The sequence below is a fragment of the Magnolia sinica genome, chromosome 11, assembly GCF_029962835.1.
Source record: "Magnolia sinica isolate HGM2019 chromosome 11, MsV1, whole genome shotgun sequence".
In the NCBI taxonomy this organism is placed as follows: domain Eukaryota; kingdom Viridiplantae; phylum Streptophyta; class Magnoliopsida; order Magnoliales; family Magnoliaceae; genus Magnolia; species Magnolia sinica.
In genome coordinates this window covers 68,121,609-68,137,686 of record NC_080583.1, presented here as the reverse complement: position 1 = coordinate 68,137,686, position 16,078 = coordinate 68,121,609, and the positions used below count along the sequence as shown (strand labels likewise).

Sequence of the window (16,078 nt, the reverse complement as noted above, 5' to 3'; positions counted from 1 at the left end):
TCTATTATGCTAGCTGAATTTATGGCATGAGCCAAAAAAAAATCAGGGAAGTCCATAGCTCAAGTGGGCCACATCATAGGGAAAAAGAAATCGAAAAAGAAATCAAACACCTGTAGTTAAAAACTTCTTAAGCCATTGGATCTACTTTATTTTTTGGGTCACGTGCACTACAAGAAGAAGTGCCGATAAACCCTAAAAGCGCCGCTGTTTTCTTTTCCCGGCGCTTGTGTGAGCGCCGGGTGCAAGCGCCGGGCGCCCGCTTTTCGTGGCTGCTGGTATTTCTAACAGAAGCGCCGGCAGAGGCATAAAAACGCCGCCAAGAGCTTCTCCCAGTGCACCTTATAGGAACACTTTTTTCACAGAAAAGCGCCACACCAGTAAAAGTCTTTGTAGAGATTTGAAAGGCCCCGGTAGACCAATAATATTTTTTTTATTATATATAATTCAATTGAAAAACCTGCATTTTTTAAATATTTGAAACATAAAAAAATGATGCAATACAATTAAAACTTAATATTAAATAAATTTCATAATAAAAAAATATAATATTTATTACAATAAATTAAAAATGGTCTCGAATAAATAAATAAAAACAAATCATCCATATGGTCTACTCGTGGCACGAGTGGCGTCAAAAGGCTGACGTGCTTGTAGGCCTAAATTCAGGCACAATTGACTAAAATCCTGCACAAGAAAACAAAAAGAGTCAAAATGTAGCATTCAACAAATTGATGCATGGAAAATAATCAATCATTTGATCCTATCCTTAAAAAGTCAAAAACTATCAAGGCAACAAATGTTGTAACTTGAATTCCATTACATCTATTGGCCCTACATTGATGCATGGAAAATAAGGAAGAACATCCTAGGTGCTTAAATAACCAAACATTCTAATAAACAAACTCACAAAGAAATGAAAGTGGGAACCCAGCATACACCTCAAAATTACAACTAGTTGTTCCATTAGTAGAATATCCACATGCTTGAAGTACTTGTCCAGGGAAAGCATCACCAGTGATCTGAAGGGCTTCTATGGCTGGTAAAGGATCATCTTCTGCTGTGGATTGAAGATAATAATTTATGATTCACAAGATAATAATTAAAGCCAGCCAACAAAAGTCAATTTCCTGTAGTGATGTGTATAACTCAATAGATGATAGATTGCAAAGGATTCATTCTTCTCTGACCAATGCTATCCAAATGAGATGCAACAGTTACTTATAAGTGAAAAAGAAATTCATCAACTTAAAAAATAAAACAAACACACTCCACCTTGGAAAAGAAAGCCACCTGAAACGGAAAGCTAACATGCACATGCCTCTTATAGCAAGCCATTAGCAGCAATATTTTCCTTGGTCACCAAAATTTTTACAATTGTCACCAGCAGAAAAATAAAAAGAAAAAGAAAAAACATAAAAACATTATTCTGTTTTAAAATATTTAAAATCCAGTAAATGATATTTACTCACAAGAACAGAGGCAGTGAACACAGCATTTGATATTACTTCAGGAAACCTATACGAGTGATCAATGTACAGCAAGTACATATGCATGAACTGATGTTATAAATGAACAAGAAATCATCAATGATTGCCTCAGCCCGATGTCTTGCCAAAAGTGTTGCAATCCAATGCAAGGCCTCAATTCTGGTAGCATCCCATTCATTAGATAGTTGTCTGACAGATAACTACTACACATTAACATCTAGTCATATTACATAGAAGGAAGAAAACAATTACCTCTGCAGTAGAAATGTAACCATTTTGATCCTTGTCAAAGACCTTGAAAGCCTCCTTCAGTTACTCCACATAATCAGTGTCCTTCATAACAAGTGGAAATGGGAAAAGTTAGAAACGCCTAACAGAAGTTGGCGACTATCACTGCCAAATAATATTCATAAGGATTAGAATCACACAGTCACACTGAGGTTTACTACTCTATTAGGAGGTTTAGTATAAAAGGAAAAAAAAAAAGGGCCAAATGCAAATTCATATATGTTTGTATTTTTATTTTTATTTTTATTTTTTGCCTAAATCTCGATCTAATTTATTTTCTTTTTTAGTCCCTGCACATCTGCATGCATACACATATATGCTTATATTTTATTGATAGGTGATCATGATCTCAGGCACTTGAAAAAAATGATTTGCAGTTTAAGTGAAAATCAAGAGACACATTTATTTGAATAGCTAGCCATGTTTTCTGCACTCAACTTAGATGCAGAATTTTTCTAAGCTATCCACCTGTTTCTAATAGTCCACCTGCCTGCCATGATGGCAGATGTTGTAGCTTGTACATGGTATGCCCTGCACACACATGGGGCTTAGCAAACCTCAGAAAAACATCATCTAAAGTAGTCAACCTACAAAAAATCCACATACAGGGAAAAAAGATAATCCAACGGGCCACCATGGAACTGCAGCCGCCTATCAACTCCCAGAAATTTCTGAGCAATCAGTAAGTTGTGGATCTCAACTAGCAGAATATCATGTAGCATAAAGAACGAATGTTAGAGTTGTATGCAAACTTTTACAAAACGTGCAGTCCATTGGCTCAAACCAAGTGCTGAGAAGAAAGGGAATGGTGGCAATCTTTGAAATTCAAGGGCATTGGTGTCTTATGGTACTCAAGAGCAAAGGCAAAAGCACAGAACTAAGGATATAGTAGCAGTTGAGTACTGAACACCTACTAGACCATGAGATGACTGGACCGGCATGCAGAGACCGAAAAGAGGGGGCGGTCTTGCTAGCAAAATAAGAGACCACCACTTTCCTAATGCAATTTAAAAGGTTACCCCAATCTACTCTAACAAATCAACCATAACTTTAGGTCCACACCATGGATAACTTTGAATGTACTGCTTGAGGATCCATCTATGTGCACCTGCCACAAAGTAAAAGAAAAGAATAATTAAAATGTAGAATGTACTAAAAAGCTGTCCTAAAACTCTACCAAATGGAAGTTCCCAGCCATCGAAATGTAGGGGTGCATGCATATCAAAAGTTCCTGCACTGCCAGAGTATCAAATAACTCCCCTTTAGCTTTACAGGCAGGGGAATCAAGCGGATTATTTGGAACTGTTGTTATCTGACTTTGTAACAAGTGTACCTGAAGTTGCTGCTTGCGTGTCACTAGCATTGCTAATAAAATGGGGGTGTCGGTAAAATTACAGGCTAAAATTTCCATGGAAAATGTGTCTGTAACAGATCATAAAACATATATTACAGGCTAAAATTTCCAAAAATCACTATACAGGACAAGCTAAACAATGCAAATGAAATTCTACAATGAAAAATATAGCACATCCATGGATATGTATAATACTCTACATGTGGGACCTAAAAACTCATCTGAATGAAAAATACAACAATGAAATTAAAATTCCAAATGAAATCAGAATTCCAAAGAAAGCCCAATTCAGCTACAAATTATAGATTGTTGTCATTCCAAAATTACAATTGGAAATTATAGATAACACAACCATTTTGGCTTTTACCTGAACTAATATAATATTAAGTTTGTTGACATGAAGCCTTTCTCGCCGAAAAGAGACTTCATTACTTGAAAGCTATACAAGATAAACATCAATAACACCCCAAATCCCATGGGTCCAAGATCACACCTGTCAGATCCATTGAAGATCACTTTTACCTACTCTCCTCTAGACGACAAACCAGATCTAAGGGAGGATACATTTCAATCTTAAAATCTTCAAAAGGCCAAAAATCAAAATAAAAGCTTGCATAGGAAATGATATGACTGCTGTAACTACTAGTTCTCAAAATTTTGAAGGAGAGCATGGAAGAAGCATTCTCCACATTATTATTGGCAAACTTCATACAATTAACTTACAATTTACCCCACTTGCTAACTCCTAAAATGGTTTATGCATAAATAAAAGTGTCTATAGTTAATTAATTACTAGATGGATAAAACACCACAAAATACATGGTGGACGCCGAAATTAACACATGACAGACACTCCCAGTACATAACCAAACAATAAAAAAATGGGAAAAAAAATAAACTAAAAAACTGTCATTCATATCTTTTCCTGATGTTCCAAGCCTGCAAAGATTCTTCAGTGAAACTCACCATTTGGGCCCTCTATCATCAGAACAAGTGGAAAAAACATTCTATTATCCAACCAAGGAATTCAAAATAAGGTATCTAGAGAATGAGCCCTCATAGAAACATATTAATCATATATAATGAGAAAAACCAAAATACATAACCATGAAATCACCAAAAAAGTAAAAGAAAGCACTGAAATGATGACGAAAAAATATAAGTAACAAACCATTAATCAAAGGACAGTCCTTTTTTCTAATAAGATAAGAATCTCACCTCATCCTCACCCTCACCATCATCTTCTTCATACTCTCCATCTTCTTCAACTCCCTGCTCATCCTCTTCCCCGGTTTCATCAAACGCCTGATGGGCATCTCCAATTCTTCCACAAACACAATAAAATGTATAATTATCAAAGCTTATGCACTGTCATAGCATGAGCACCCATGAAAGACATCAGTTCTTACATTATGGCAGAACATTGCAAATCTCATTCCACTTTGATTAGAATTCAAACAAAGAGAACTACACAGTTTATTGCATTTGGGATCTGTAGATAATCTCAAATCTGCATCCATAACTAACTTTGCATAGGATGCTTTATATGCATGTGCACAGCAAATACAATATGTGTATGGTCAGTTCAAGTTGAATTACTGAAAATTTAACCAAATTAACACATGCTAACCAGAGTCCAATTTCCAACCTCATTAGTATACGACCAACCATCCAATCATGGCCCATTGAACAATCCATTCTATGCGGTCCTTGTCTACCCTACCATGATTCACCAGGGGGATCCATCAGGATCCATGTTAGTGGAGAAGATGTCCGCACATTATGGAATTAAGATGCGGTATGCATCCAAATCAGAGCAGGCTAAATGTACACAACATAAAAGCATTAGATAGTCTGCGGGTAAATGCCTACCGAGCTGCATGTCATTAAATAAACACTGTGACAGCTCTGTATCCTGTCCCCAGAAAAGACCTCTGCACAGCCGAAGGCAGAAGAGCAACCCACAATGCTCAATTATCCAAGCACAGAGAACTCCATTTTTCACATCAGATAGAACCCAAACCACACCCACATGTAATCCTTCAACCAATCCATCCACATTTACTTCACCAGTCACTAGCAATCCACACACCTAGAATTGAAATTAAAATGATACATTTGTGGCATCTGTCCACTCGAGTTACACCAGCATCAACAAAGGCAGTCAAATTGTGTACACAGAAAACATGTACTTACAGCTGTAAATGGACAACGTCTAACACTTGCACCTAGAATTTTTTCATAGAAGCGCTTGATTGGTTTGAAAGTGAATAGCAGTGATGTCAAGCACTAACATTACAACTGACATCTAACAATAGCCTGACCAGGGAAAAAAAAAAAAGGGAAATTCAACAAGTGAAGCCAGCCTAACAACTGAAACTCCCCACCAAATGGAATTCTCAAAAAAAAAAAAAAAAAAAAAAAAAAAAGGTTCTTGAAGACCTCTTGTTTCTGTACTTATGTTTCAAGCTGTAGATAGTCCAAATAAGCAAAATATGATACAGGAGTATATTTAATTCAAGCACAATAAAATACTGATCTGGAAATGAGGACGATGATAGAAAATATCCCACTATGCACAAAACACGATATTCTAAACAACAAGGGGATTCATATTTCTGACTTCCAACAGATCAAACATTCCATATTTGTTGATGAAAATGCATCATTTATTCTTTTTTCTTTGAAAGACACATCATGTAAGGTACTGTTGGAAATAAAAAAATAAACAAAACGATAGAAATATATGAAAATGATTTCGATAATGATATTTTCTACAAGTAGGGAACAATTAAAACAGCTACAACCTAACTCAAATTGCGCCTTAAAGAACACATTAGAACCCAACTAAACGAAGTTAGCAAAATCAATCAATTCAATCGGTTATGTTGGCAAGTTTTTAATGGTTAGAGGTGACCAATTTACCTGGAAAAGCATCCAGAATAGTCCTGTATGGTGAACCCCTCATTTGCATCTGCCTTCTCAGTGTCCAAAGGATAGCACATCAGTGTAGCAAGGGTCACAGATAACAAAGCAGTTGCAATAGATGACTCAGGCCTCTTTTGATACTTCTCTGGTAGTGAAATAATATGAACGACAGTAGTAAATCAGTCAACTGCTATTTTTGTCTTTATATTTACTCTTTAAATCAGTCAATACGCACATCAAAGGTACCTTTAGAAATGTAATTTACCAGATCCTATGTTGACACAACTCTGCCCACAACCAAGTGGGATTAACATTTAATGCACTTAGGTGCCAGTGTCACACATGAGTCCTGCTCCCTGGTGATAGAATTCAGCATCTGGTAATATGCTGCAAATAAAGATTTGATTCCTTCCCAAGGAAAACTGCCTTAGAAAGGTACTCTCATCCTTTCCTAATATTCCATGCAGCCTTATAAACATCAGGCGACTGCAAGTGGAAAGTTGAATGCATTGCAAATTCAAGAGAGAGAATAGAGTATGGACAGAAATGTATGGCTTGAAGTCAATGTCAATAAACCTCTTTTGCAATTGTATCTTCAAGGTGGGCAGCTGGAACCCATTCCACTATAAGTTTCCTGCAGCAAGCAATGGAAGCATGCAAGAGTTCCTGCAAACATGTATATGGTTCATTTGATTAAAGAGGCATTTAGCAATTATATTGAAGCATTTGATGCATTCCATATCATACATCATACTATGCACCATTCTTTAATGCACACGCCTATTTGCATTAAAAATAAAAATAAATTAAAAGCACACTTAAATCTGACTTCAGATGCACAAAATCCACAGAGCATGTGCGCCCTTTGCTTGATTACCAGAGCATGTGCGCCATTTTAGAATTTCCTTTGTTACCAGGAGCTTTAAGGATGGCAAGAGTATGATGAAATGCTAACTTTACACATTTTTACACACAAGTTTCCACAGGAATGTATGGAAGACTTGTACAAGATCACCACACATGAGCATGGTTCAAAAAATCAGGCCTATCAGACCATCTTAAATGCTCAATCAGAACAGGGCCCAAGAATTGCCTTTTTTCCTCAAATCAAGCAGAGCTTGGACTGTCCAATTGGACTGATCTTTGGTCATAGCCCATTACAACGTGGATTGCAGAATGGATGGGTCCTGATCACGTAAATCCCCATATGCATTGACAAATCCACCCTAAAATCCCCAAGTCCCTATTTTGGACAATCCACCCTAAAATCCCCAAATCCCTATTTTGAACAATCCACCCTAAAATCCCTAAATCGGCATTGAGATTGAGATTGAGAGAGAGAGAGAGAGAGAGAGAGAGAGAGAGAGAGAGAGAAATACCTCAACCCAGCTTCAGAGAGAGAGGGCGTGCGTGGGTAGGGCTTCAGCAACAAGAACGTGGGTAGAGAGAGAAAGAGAGAGAGAGAGAGAGAGAGAGAGAGAGAGAGAGAGAGAGAGAGAGAGATCCCTAATTAGGGTTTCAAATTTGAATTAGGGTTTAAACATAGTAAATCCCTAATTAGGAAATCACTAAGGTTGAAATTGATGAAATCTAGACTCTTACCTGTTTCAGATCTTCATCTAAGCCCTGAAATTAATGGCAGCTCGCGCGAGAGAGAGAGAGTCGGGGGTAGGAAGAAGCTGAGAGTCGCGCGCGCGAGAGAGAGAGAGAGAGAGAGAGAGAGAGTTGGAGGTAGGAAGAAGCTGAGAGTCGGGAGAGAAAGAGAGAGACTTGGGAGCAAAATGCAATCGCGTTATATATATATATATATATACAAACATACATAGAAACATCCGTGGGCCCGCTTCTAAATAGCGCCGGTGCATGCTGCACCCAAAGTGCAGGTATTACACATTTTTGTTGTATCGCGCCTTAAAATTTTTGATAAAATGGAAACCAATATGTCATATACATCACAGTGGGTCCCACAAATTTAAACTAGTCTTTTTGGACCGGTTTTCAGAGTAGAAATTCCTATGGATTTTTAAATAGGGTACAAGAGTAATAATCACCATTTATAGGGTATCTACAGAGGATTTGAAAAATCAAACACTCGACCCTTAAGACATAAGCCCAAAAATAAGGCAGATCCAAAACTTAGGTAGACTACACCACAGGAAACAGCGGTGATCGAAGGCCCACCATTAAAATTACTTTTGAGACTGAAAATAATAGACCCGCTGGTGTGACATGCGTGGGAATTTTAACCATCCATTACTTTTTGTGCCAGTGGTCCATGTGGTAGCGAGGCCCACTTGATACATGAACAGGATGTCCCACTTAGCACCGTGGTGGCACATGTAGAGATAAGAGTAGTAGGTTTCATGTGGACTAGGTGAAAGATCTATATAAGAAGCATGAAAGAACAAGGAAATCATGAAGCAAATTCATATGGGAGAAGCTTCAATCTCTCTTTTCATTTAGATTGTATGTGACTTGAAACTGTACTGCATTTGTAGGGGGAGATACAACGATTAAGGGACAAGCTAACGGTGTCAGAGAGAACAGCTAAGGCAGAAGCGCAACTTAACAGTTATGAAAACCCTGCTCTTTCTGTCATGAGGTACTTGCACCCTGCTTCTTGATATCCGTTTTTTAAAAAAAAATTATGTTGACTCGAATTGGATTGCAAAGGAGTGGCTCGCCCACAAATTGCGATTGCTACCTTTTCAAGTCCAACTTGAAATGAATGGGATTGCAAGTAAGGGGTTGGTTTGTTATTATGAATTAAGTGGTGCCATGCCCACTTTGGCCATTTCCTCTATACTGAATTGTATGGATTGCAATTCAGTTCAATTGAGCATCCAAACATACACTAACTTTCACTACTACCACTTCTAGATAAAGCGAGATTTGAGGCTAAAGACATTAGAAGAAGGTTTGATGCATGTGTCGAGTTTCTCAGCTAATCCCAATGCATCTTCTGCATCCCAACAACTAGAAAACAAGTCTGAGCATGTCTTGGGATTCTTAGCAAATAACATCGGACCGAGACGGAGATCAACATCTCAACCTAGACAGAGATCAACATTTCAGCCTAGAGCTTCTCTTGCTGTCAATAAAAGCTCAGTATTGCAGCAGCCGAATGTGAGGCCAGAAACTGCTGATGCATCTAGAAATCTTAAACGAGTGAATAGCTTGAAAATGAAGTATGCTGCAAGTGAAAATATGTTGAAAAGCACTTATGGGCTCCTACCAAAAAATTTGCTGATGATAGAAAGGAAAACACAGAAAGAAAGGTAAATTCGGATGCCAATGTCCATGGTTTTATTCATGAGGCAGTGGTTGCGGAACAAATCAAAACCAAGGTTGATAGCGACATGGATTCAGAAAATAAGAGAGTTACAGACAGTGGCGGTGAAGATTTAGTCTTTGGCTTTGGCTTTCTGTATGATGGGCTACAGAGAGAGGTTATAAATTTAAGAAAAACAAGTGAGGAGAAAGATGGGTCTTTGAGCACCAAAGATGAATAAATTAAGATAAAAGAATGCAATTATTTGTCGACGAACTATATTATCCTTGATTTCAGTTTATAATAGTGTCCCATGGTCCATTGATCCAATGGGCCCACTGTTGTTGGGCCATGCTTCCACAGCCTCCCAGATTGAGATCCTTGTGAATCCAATCATCAGTGGTTTTTTCAGTTGAATGAGGACTTGTGGTTCTTCTTTTAGTAACTGTTTATTTTCAGGCAACCAATGGAAGGGTTAGGATCTTCCCATTGAGGGGATGTTGGGGCATCATCTAGCCACCGTGGGGTTCATCATGTCAATGGCCCAGGTATTTGAGACATGGCCCCGCTTGTATTATTTGAAAAGCCGAGGGTACCACGCATATCCTTGAGTCAAGGACAGGGGTGCAACTTGGGCAGGTTGGGTCAGGTTTTGGGTCAACCCCAGCCCATCCTGACCTCAAGATGACCAACCTGCAATCGACCTGACCTGAATTCCAACCTGAGGTGCCCAACCCGAATTCCTTTTTACCTGATCCAACCTAACCCAACTCGACCCAAATACGTGTGATTGTTTCCAACCCTAACAACCTGACCCGAACCCAAGTTGCCGCAAAAGGATTCATATAATTCATGTTCTTCATTGCGGAGTATCACAATGTTGAATCACTAACACACCCCTCTCTCTTTCTCACAACATGTGCTTGAATTTCTCCACAGATGCTTGTAAAGAAGGTTGACACGCTGTCAAAGGCCATGGAAATAGAGTGTAAGAAAATGAAAAGAGAAACAACAGCTAGGGAGAAGGAAATAACGGCGGCAAAGTCGGAGGATAATAAACAAAGGACCAGAAACATGAACATCTCTAAGATGTTTGTGGACTCTTTCCATGTTTTAGCCTTTTAAATGTATCCAATATTTTATAATCTGCATCGCTGCCTTAATCCTCATTCATATATTTTTAAATGGTCCAAAATAACAAGGGAAAATGGTTCTAGTGGCAGTAAATTTTTTTATAAAATGATGGGAAGAAATCAGAGTCATACATTAGGGTCTGTTTGGGTAGGGGATCCTGTTGGTGGGTCCCTTGCCTACTGAGCTTTTCCACCAAAAATGGAATGAGGCAAAGTTCTTGCCTTTCTCGTTGACACTGTCATGACATATTGATCTTCCTTTTTTATTTGAATGTAAGGTGTATATTACCAATCTAGAGCATAGTTCAAAAGCCGAAAAACTCGACTCGACTTGAGTCAATGTCCGGTCGGGTTGGCTCGACTCTAGACTCGACTAGACTCAACTTAGTATTTAATTATAAATTAATAAGAATAATTAAGTAATTGTGGCTATTTAATAGATTATGAATATGAAAATTGACATGGATGGTCATAGATGAAGCCCATGATATGTTGGCAGATTCAGCTGATTCTCCAAGTAAGGTCATGGGTTCAAATCTCACACTCCACCCCCTACTTTTTATGCTGAAAAGCAATCACCCAGTGAGTGACTCGGTTCAAGTCATAATGAGTCACATCGGGTCAATCAAGTTAGCAAGTCGACTCGATTAGTCCGGCAGAGTCGTGAACATTTTTATCTCTCCCAGTGTCATGGTGTCCCAGCTCGAAATATCATTGATTTGAGTTGCCTCAGCCACCAAGTTTTAGAACTATGATCTAGACTACTATTTTTGTTGCTTCTTCCAAAATCATAAAGAATTCCTAGCTGATTAAAAATAGAAAAAAGGATTATCATGGATTTTGGGGGCATAACCATATCTGCCGTTTCTTTCCCCTGTTTCACAATTATCTAATTTTTGTACTTCCGCACCTGCCATTTGAAAAGTAGTAGTGTCAAGAAATCGAAATATTTCATTGTTGTTAAAAAGGTTCGGAATATCATAGCGTCTCATGCAGTTGAATAGATTTATCATAATACATACAATACCTTTTGATTTTATTGTATGTTGGTCATTGAATTCCATTAAAATTGTATGGGGAGGAATATATTGATGGTGCAATTTGATGCATGTGTATGTATGTATCCCAATATAACAATTATATAGACTGATACAAATTAATGATAGTTTTTGGTACATGCCCATATTGCAATTCAGACATATCACAAGATGAATGGTTGTGATGCATTATAGATATGATATGACACATTTCGACGTTTTGAAGCTTTGTTCTTAACCAATTTTAGATACCAAGATGATGAATTATTTCACCGTTCTTTAAAATACTTTTTAAGATATTTATGTTGCTCTCAAATGTCCCAACAGTCATGGGGTGGACGGGATGCTTTTCTCCCAAAATTGGTAACCATTTCCTTGCAAATCCTACCTAAAATGAAATTGATTATCAATTTGGGTAGAAAAACATAATCCCACAATGTGGGTGGATTAGGGGTGCATTCAAACACACCCTCAAGCTCTCAACTTCTCATCATTTTCGAAGTTGGGTTAAGCTCCCTTTCATTCTGTGATTTTCATATTTTCCATCTTTGTTTGGTTTTTGTTTTGTAGAGCCTTGAAACCTCAAGAAGCTTCCAGAAACTCAAGAAGCTAAGGTGATGGTGGAAGCCTCTCTCCATCACCCACATCATTTGAATTTAATGTTATGTACATATTGAAGAGCCTAGTGATGGTTGCTGCTTAACAAATAAATGTTTGGTTCAGAGAGAAACAGTGAATGTGAATTTGAAATGATATTTTGAAATTTTGGTATTGATTTGTCAACCGTGTGCAAGTTACATGAATGAAAATCCATCTTATGTTTTTTATTTTTTTATTTTGTTAGTGTTTGCTTGGAGTAATCATTAGATCATTATTCGCCATCAGATAAGTTCTTTGAGTGTGCAAAGTAGATCCAACACCCGATAATCTGGGATTCTACTTGTGGTTTGTCACGACAATGGGTCATCCAAATGGGGTATGAGGAAACCTTTAGCGCACGTTTGGTTCAATGAACTAAATTACAATAACCCAATTCAATAAAATGGGAATGGCCAAAGTGGCATGAGTAATGCTTCATATTCTCAGGTCCAATATGAAACACATGGAATTGCAAATAGGGGATATTGTTGTAATTTTTAGCTAAACTGGTGCAACTCTGATGTGGTCAGTTCTACATTTGATTGTTGCAGTTCCTTTGAGCATCCAAACACAACCTTACTGTTTTGATCTTTTTGTCATTTCTTCCACATTGAGTTGGATTATTGCAAGTAATTGCAATTGGGCATCCAAACACATCCATTTTGTTCTGGTATTATATTTAATGTTCAATGAAAATTGGGCTTCACTCTCCCGAAGCTGGTGAAGCACTAAAAATGAAGAGAGACCAGATTATGATTTTGATCGGGTGGAAGAAGCCTAGTTTGATCATTTTAAGAAAGGGTCTGCGATCTGGAGTGCGTAGGGCACTGTCAACGATAGTTAAATGGTAAATTTTCTAGACCTTAAAACCATTACAATGCTTTTTACACAAAGCTTAATGTACAAAGTACATGTAAGTTCATCTTAGTGCATTTAATTGTGTATAAGTTCATCAAAGTGCATTTAAGTGCATATAAGTGCATATAAGTTCATCTAAGTGCATTTAAGCTTATGTAAATGTAAGTGCATCTAAAATTGAAGTTCTTTGATGTACTTGATGAGCTGAAATGCACTCAAATGAACTTAGATGCACTTAGATGCAATTTGTTCGTTAAGCTTAACCTTCTATACTTTGCATTTGATCCTAATTATAATTTCCATTCCGAAGGAAAATTTTGCAAAGTTAGTCCCTACAGCACAATCCAATTCATTGACAGACACCCAAACACATACAGTCTATGGCAGTTGCAAAAGATGTCATGAACATGTAATCTTTAAAAAGATGAAAATAATAATAATAAAATAACAGAACTATTTTTCATTTTGAAATTCTACTGGAACTTCCTTTAAATCTTAATTCTACCAAACAATGCCTTGACTAATTAAAATGACCAAAAAGTGTTTTTAGATGCCTTGTCAACTTTTTTACTAAAAAATGGTGAAATGGATTGTTGTGAGGCCCGCTTAGTGTGTGCATGACATCCAAACCATCCACTAGGTACAACCCACCGTAATGATTAGTCGAGGAAATAAGGTTGATGCAATCACCAGGTGGGCCACACATGAGTTTGGAGGTTCTTGAGTGGTGTAAATTGTTTTTTTTTTTTTAAATGGTGTGTGACAACTAGTGATTGGATTAGCTTGTTTTTCGGTTTGTATGATCATCATAGTGGGGTGCATCTGTTGGACAGGATAGATGTCACACGCATATCACAAGGACCCACAATGCTCCACTTCATAATTATTTTTTTTAAGTTTTAAAAAATGAAGGTCATTTTGGTCATTTCACCTCCCAAAAGTACTTTTGGGTCATTTCAATTAGTCTAGTCATTGTTTGTAAAATCAGAATTCTTGAGGATTTTGGAGGAAATATTCCTGTCACTCCTAATAATAGGCTCTGATTTCACATAACCATGGATATATATGATTGTTGACTGAAGAGGGGTTGGAACCTTCTACAATTTTAAGAGAATTGATCATATTACAATCTTTCCCGCTCATATGCTACACCCGTAGAAATCAGTACCATGGAAATGGTAGGGCCCACCATGAAGATCATCATTCTCGAAGATCAAGCTGATCCACGCAATAGGTTGGCCATGCCTGTATGTTAATCCAATGGGCCGCCGACGTTGACCCAAGCTATCTATGAGTAATCTGGCCTGAACTTTGAGACTCAACTTGATGGGCCAATGAATCCTAGAGCTCGACACAAAACAAGCCAGCACGAAAAGCTCGGCCCAGATAGGTTTGAAAAAGCTCGGCTTAGGTTGGTTTGAATAGAAGTTCAAAACCAAACCAAAAACAAACCAGGTTTAAACCAGTGCATACCAGCTCGGCTCAGCTCAAAGCTCAGCTTGATTTGGCTTTGTTTGATTCAGCTAGTAGATTGTATGCACACCGTCTCTCATGGTGTGAACTTGAGCTTTGGATATGATTCAATTTTAAGATAAAGTCTTAAAATGATATGTAAAAATGGATAGATAGTATAGAAAATACATATACGTGATGATGTGATAATACATAATACATATACATGAATGCATATTGTTTTGTGGTTTGGTCCACTTGAGCTTTAGATATGATTCAAATTTGGATTGTGTCCTAAAATGTATGTAAAAATGGATGGACAGCATGGATAATACATATACATGACGATAAGTCCACAGTTTACTCAGAAGGCTCAAGCCGGATTTGAATTGGCCGGTAGACCCAAAAGCTTTTTGTTTATTGTCAAAGTTTACTCAATGCACTAAAGCGGGATCTGAATTTGGCTAGTAAGCTCAAAAACTTTTTATTCATTATCATTAACTTATGGAAGATATTAAACTTTAGGTTATATTTTTAGTGTTGATACTTTTGTATTAGTCTTTTTTAATGTTATTTTGTAGTGTTATCTCTCTACAAAAAAAAAAAAAAAAACAGAGTTCATATTATATATATTATTTATTATTTTATTTTATTTAAAAATAAAAAATAAAAAATGACCTGACCTGACATGGTATTTCCACGATCAAATAATGTTTCATTGTGGTCGTTGCCAACAAGTCTATTGCTCCTATTAAGCCCAGCCCTAGTAGAAGTGGGTAGCGACACTAGGTGGACGGTCCATCCGCCCTCCTTAAGGATTCTGGACGGAAAGTGAAGAACTAGGTACTAGCCGAAGATACGGGCTCATGTGTCCAGTGCTCCTATTGAGTAAGAAATTTAGCTCAGTTCGGCTCGGCTCAAACTTGAATATTTGGACCAAACTAAACCAAGCTTGTGGTTGTATATTCTAGACTAAATGAAGCTCAAATTCAAACAGTAGGGATAGGCTCGAAGCTTGGCTCATATAAAGCTCCAACAAAGGTGTCGCATAAATTAGCCAATTTAAACTTGGGTCAAATTCGGTTAGGCTCGGCTTGTGCACAGCTCTAAATTGAATCCAAGCCCAAGTATTGCACGTAATGGGCCCCACTACCTGTGGGCCAGTTTGGCCAGTTGACACTTGACACCCTTGATCCTATGCAAGTGGGCCAGGACAGATTTGGGCCTGGGCTAAACCAACAAGGGCTGGACATATTCATGATTTGGAGAATGATAACTGATTCTGCTGGGCCTGATCACCATTGCGAAGGCCCGATATGATATGCCATCGGTTGGGCTTTATGATGGCTTGTGGGTCAGGGCCCATGCCTAACTATCTAGATGGCAGTCCCGCCTAGTTGGGTTAGATAGTTTGGATGGGCCAGACCTGAGTGCAGGGATTTCACTCATGAGCTGGGATTTGATTGGGCCCATCACCACCTGATCAGCAGGGCTGTATCCGAATCTAGACCCGAGTTAGGGAATCTGTTTCGACATGTCGGGTTTGGAAACGTGTCGGGCTGCAACTTGGGTTGGTTCGGGTTGTTAGGATCCGAATTTATTGTTTTAATCCAGAACCGATTAAATTGGGC

At 37.9% G+C, this 16,078-nt stretch overlaps 1 protein-coding gene and 1 long non-coding RNA gene across 4 annotated transcripts; one reads left to right on the top strand and one right to left on the bottom strand.

Moving 5' to 3' along the window:
• Window positions 1-1,514: 1,514 nt before the first annotated feature.
• Window positions 1,515-7,815, bottom strand: LOC131219288 (uncharacterized). Of its 3 annotated transcripts, XM_058214356.1 has the most exons (6): window positions 7,660-7,815; window positions 6,634-6,723; window positions 6,323-6,444; window positions 6,091-6,202; window positions 4,348-4,453; window positions 2,035-2,362 (listed from the first exon to the last, which is right to left on the bottom strand). In XM_058214356.1, the coding sequence occupies exons 3-6, from the start codon at window positions 6,369-6,371 to the stop codon at window positions 2,345-2,347; spliced, it is 285 nt and encodes a 94-aa protein (XP_058070339.1). In that variant the 5' UTR covers window positions 6,372-6,444; window positions 6,634-6,723; window positions 7,660-7,815; the 3' UTR covers window positions 2,035-2,344. The 3 variants fall into 3 exon arrangements, 1 of the variants encoding a protein (XP_058070339.1); XR_009158089.1 differs by lacking the exons at window positions 2,035-2,362; window positions 6,091-6,202; window positions 6,323-6,444; window positions 6,634-6,723; window positions 7,660-7,815 and adding exons at window positions 1,515-1,646; window positions 1,740-1,820; window positions 5,246-5,532 and having other exon boundaries at window positions 4,348-4,828; XR_009158090.1 differs by lacking the exons at window positions 2,035-2,362; window positions 6,091-6,202; window positions 6,323-6,444; window positions 6,634-6,723; window positions 7,660-7,815 and adding exons at window positions 3,201-3,622; window positions 5,246-5,528 and having other exon boundaries at window positions 4,348-4,828.
• A 1,947-nt stretch (window positions 7,816-9,762) lies between these two features.
• LOC131218418 (uncharacterized) lies at window positions 9,763-12,317 on the top strand. Its single transcript, XR_009157721.1, has 2 exons — window positions 9,763-10,419; window positions 12,069-12,317. It is a non-coding gene; the product is annotated as an uncharacterized LOC131218418 (long non-coding RNA).
• The last annotated feature ends 3,761 nt before the right edge of the window (window positions 12,318-16,078 follow it).

Coding starts and splice junctions, on each gene's coding strand:
- LOC131219288 (XM_058214356.1), bottom strand. CDS start 6,371: ATGTTAATCCCACTTGGTTGTGGGCAGAGTTGTGTCAACATAGGATCT. Junction 6,203..6,322: donor TTGTGTCAACATAGGATCTG/GTAAATTACATT, acceptor TTTCACTACCAG/AGAAGTATCAAAAGAGGCCT. Junction 4,454..6,090: donor AAGGCAGATGCAAATGAGGG/GTTCACCATACA, acceptor TGTTTGTGGAAG/AATTGGAGATGCCCATCAGG.